This window comes from Penaeus monodon, chromosome 25 (assembly GCF_015228065.2).
Source record: "Penaeus monodon isolate SGIC_2016 chromosome 25, NSTDA_Pmon_1, whole genome shotgun sequence".
Classification (NCBI taxonomy): Eukaryota; Metazoa; Arthropoda; class Malacostraca; order Decapoda; family Penaeidae; genus Penaeus; species Penaeus monodon.
The window spans coordinates 29,805,913-29,810,411 of NC_051410.1; the positions used below are offsets into that span (position 1 = coordinate 29,805,913).

General features: G+C 35.4%; 2 protein-coding genes across 3 annotated transcripts in view; both read left to right on the top strand.

Annotated features, from left to right (window-relative positions):
- Positions 1–526, top strand: part of LOC119589120 (molt-inhibiting hormone-like) — a 1,122-nt gene extending 596 nt beyond the window's left edge. For both annotated transcript variants that reach the window (XM_037937696.1, XM_037937695.1), the window contains exon 3: positions 98–526. In XM_037937696.1, coding sequence (XP_037793624.1) covers positions 98–203 — 106 coding nt within the window. In that variant the 3' untranslated portion in view covers positions 204–526. The remainder of the gene's footprint in view (positions 1–97) is intronic.
- A 2,667-nt stretch (positions 527–3,193) lies between these two features.
- Positions 3,194–4,312, top strand: LOC119589127 (molt-inhibiting hormone-like). The gene is made up of 3 exons (XM_037937704.1): positions 3,194–3,298; positions 3,416–3,600; positions 3,803–4,312. Exons 1-3 carry the CDS (start codon positions 3,281–3,283, stop codon positions 3,906–3,908), a joined length of 309 nt encoding a protein of 102 aa, XP_037793632.1. The 5' UTR covers positions 3,194–3,280; the 3' UTR covers positions 3,909–4,312.
- The last annotated feature ends 187 nt before the right edge of the window (positions 4,313–4,499 follow it).

Genomic DNA, 4,499 nt, shown 5'->3' on the forward strand with positions numbered 1-4,499 from the left:
ACTAACTCTTTGTCATCAAGAAATATACACTAAGAGATACTATGGAAAGTATAATTATCATCCATATCTCTTTTCAACGCATTATTTTCCACTGCAGAGATCGGTGCTTCTACAACGAATGGTTTCTGCTTTGTCTGAAGGCTGCCAACAGGGAGGACGAGATCGAAAATTTTAGAGTGTGGATCAGTATTCTGAACGCCTGAAAATGAGGGGGAGCCCAGGAATCAATCCCTTCCAATCACTAAGTCTCACTCACATGGGCCAACATTCACGACACTCGACGACCAAGAATAATCATTATTACAATTCTAACCTTGTTTATTTTAGTTTTTTGTTAGGTTAATGGTACCCTCAAGTGACATTCCAGTCTGAGCCTACAAGGTCTGGCTGTCATGCAGTGTATGAATACGAAAGTTTACATGTGAAATATTGTCTGATCTTCAGTCTATCACGAAGTAGATCCCTGTTTATTTCGCAGTTTATATATTACACTGATCTGGATTTGGAAAATAAACAAGCAATATATTTCATGCATTTTAATCTCCAGGTATATTGTACGAGCATGATTTTTCATGTTTCAACTACTTCCTCGTGTTAAAATGAACATATATAAACTTAGTCTGGAATACTATGCTACTTATTTTCCTTCATACTGGAGCATTTTTTACATATTCCAAGAAGTAATTTGGTAAAGATGAACTTGTGATTGTTACATATGGATACTATAAATGGTAATAGGAATGAATAAATAAAAATCAAATTCAAATGTTTACATACGGGTGGTAGTGGTAATCGAAATAGATAAATCAAAATCTATTTTAAATGTTAATTCGTAATACCATACCAAGCAGTACAGTTTTACACAATGAAAAATTAAAATATTCACAGTAAAATCATAAAATAACAAAACAAAAATTAAGCAGAAATACACATACATAATTAAGTCGACCTTATCTAGTTTGTACAAACATCTTTGAGTAAATCACTGATTTCTTCTAAGGTCACACCACAATCCAAGGTGCCTTCTTGGCATAGTAATAGTTAATTGACAAGACTACATCTCTTTATCAAAATAATTATTACTGCACTTTATCTTTTCCTTGGATACTGGAAGACTATTCTCATATATATCCATAATATTTTCCCAGTATATATTAAACATTCCTACACATATAGAATGCATGTTTGCAATTTTTGAAAAAGAAATATATTCATTACAATGAGTCAATCTAATTGCATTGAAACCCAGCATACGGATACTTTTATTTGTAATTCTTAGATTTGTAAATACACAGACTATTTGTTAAACAAAAAAAAACAGTGTGAAAAATATAAGCAGAGACAATATGACAAACTACTTTGCCTTTCCAACCACGTAAGTCCGCTTTGTAGTACCTCAAAGCGGACTCCTCCACAATCAGTGCAGTAGACTATCTATACTTCAGTAGGTTACCACACTATATCTTCCCCACCCACCCACCGCTAAACTTAACTCTTTCATCATAGATAACTATGGTCAGATTTATGGCAGATCCGAGATCCTTGCAATGTGCACAGCTAAAGGCATGTGGTCGAACCTTCAGTACAACTTGTTAATTCACTGCAGGAGCAGTTTGCTTCTAATGCTAACGGGTCCCTGAACTCAAGCAATTGAGTTTTATCTCAAGAGAGTTCCATCAGTAAGAAATCGTCATGGATTCTCCGATCAAGCAGGTGTTCTTATCGGCGCCTTGATCAGCACGGCGGTGACGGCGTAAAACGGACACTTTTTAATGTCGGTATCGGAATTAGATCGTGTATTTTGTCAATCTGATTAACAGTGTACCTAGTTTGACGTAATCCAGGATATGCCAGTACCTTTAGATCAGCCGGTTTTGTCACTGCACATGTCAGCATCATCACAGTATGCTATGACAATACAGCCAATGTTGAAAATATGAAAATACCTCTAAGTTCATTGTCGCCAATTCACTAACGCTATAAAATCATTGCCACAATAAGGAGGCTAAAGTCCGATTCTAGGTTTGGTTCCATTATTTATATCAGCCAATTGTAATTCTGTTTCTGGGAATACATTTATTGGACCGGATATTGCATGAACTTTGCATTTCTAATTATTTATATATTTTTGCCTTATATGTATTTATCAATCTATTATTCTGTTTGATTCTTATTTAATAGAATTTGGTATGAAACGAGAAGAAATAAGCCTTAAGCAGTTATCAAATGTTTATTTCGCCAATCATTTATTCAATATAAGTAACTGCTAAGTGGCAAAGCAGAATATTGCACGAGATACTCTAAGATTAACAACAAAAAAGGTGTACTTTGTAACCATACATATAATTTTTTTTGGCTATAAAAAAATGAAAAGGCGTGAAGAGACTACTTTAAAAGTTGGATAATAATGGGTTTGAAGGGCGATGTGTCTGAATGTCTGAGCAGTGGATAAAACGATGCGATGTTAAATTGTAAAGTACATGATGGTTGTAAGGGTCCAGTAGAAACAAATTCATTGCTATAAATATAAAACAGAAAAAAGTATTTTCCTTTTGTAGCGGTTGTCAACCCAAGGAAACCCCTTGAAAGAATATCCCAGAAGCACATCTCCCGCTTATTTCTTGCTTCATCCTCATGATTCTAAGTTTTCATACATTAATGGAGACACGTAAATAATTGTTCTCAGGAACGGACCGAAGGAGATAATGTGGAGTAATGTCTTGTCTGTTATATCTGGCAACAAATGTGAAAATGAGTACTTGTTAATTCTCCTTCATCAGAATTTCATTTTTGTGAACAAAAATAACAGTGAGCTTGCTTCGCTGACCTCCAGTGACATCTTTAATACCTTAAATATGTGGATATTCTTTACAATCCGATAAAAAATTAATTATTGTATATGTCCACCTCTATTTTATTTATCAAATTACATGTTTTATTAATAGATAAAGTTATGCATATTCATCCGTTCACTTATCTAGAGAGAATGCTCTTCTTTATATATAACAGAGTATGTCTGTGCATAAAATGCAACAATTTATCCAAGTTTATACAACACAAACATACGCATGCTTACATGAAAGTCAAGAGGTTAAAAAAAAAGGTCAGACGAATTTAGAAAATTCAAGCTATCTGTATGGGCGTAATTACTGCTCTGTCACTGTTGCCTGTCATATATAAAGGTGGAAGCAGACCAACCTCAGCACTGCATTCCCGCCATCCCAGGAGACACTTCCATTTCAGACACCTTGATTTTACTTCGTGTCTGCGTGTATTAACCATGCACCGTCTAGCACTTGTAAGGGGTTCAGAGAATTTATATGCAGAAATTGGTTCTTTAATACTCTGGTGACCATGGATTCTTTCTTCCTTTTAGCTATCCTCTGTAGATCATTTCTTTTTTCTCACTCTGCAGAGGACATGGTTGGCGATAATGATTGTACTATTTGCGACAAGCCTCTCCAGCATCGCCTCGGCCGGTCTCACAGACGGCACCTGTAGAGGCAGAATGGGTAATCGTGAGATCTACAAGAAAGTTGATCGTGTTTGTGAAGACTGCGCTAATATCTTCCGATTGCCAGGATTGGAAGGTTTGTGTAGGTGAGTTTGCATATAATTTCTATAGGTTTATGCACAAGTATTGTGTAACGTTAAAATTTATACAGGCAATATCATATGCTTAGGATGTATTTGTGCATACTTTCTTCAAATAACTTATCAAGAAAATTACACTCAGAGTTGCTATGGAAAGCATAATTATCATCCGGAATACCTATTTTCAACGCATTCTTTTCCACTACAGAGATCGGTGCTTCTACAATGAATGGTTTCTGCTTTGTCTGAAGGCTGCCAACAGGGAGGACGAGATCGAAAATTTCAGAGTGTGGATAAGTATTTTGAACGCCTGAATTGAGGGTGAGCCCAGGACCCAATCCCTTCATCTCACTTGGCTTCACTCACATGGACCAACATTCACAGCACTCGGCGACCAAGGATAATTATCATTACAATTCTTAACCTTGTTTATTTTGGTTTTCTGTTAAGTTAATGGTACACTCCAATGACATTCCAGTCTGAGCCTACAAGGTCTGGTTGTCATGCAGAGTATGTATAGGAAAGCTTACATGTGAAATATTGTGTGATCTGCAGTCTATCACGACCTAGATCCCTGTTTATTTTGCAGTTCATATATTGCACTGATCTGAATTTGGAAAATAAACAAGCAATATCTCTCATGTATTTTAATCTATGGATATATAGTACGATTTGACTACTTCATGTTAGGATGAACATATATAAACATAGTCTGAAATACTATTCTACTTATTTCCTTTCATACCGGGACTAATTCTTTTTTACATATTTCAAGGACTAATTTGGTAGAGATGAACTTATGACTGTTACATATTGGGACTCGGAATAAACAAATAAAAATAAAAACCGGTTCCTCATTCTTAAAACTATACAAAGCGGTACCATTTTACACTAATACAATTAAA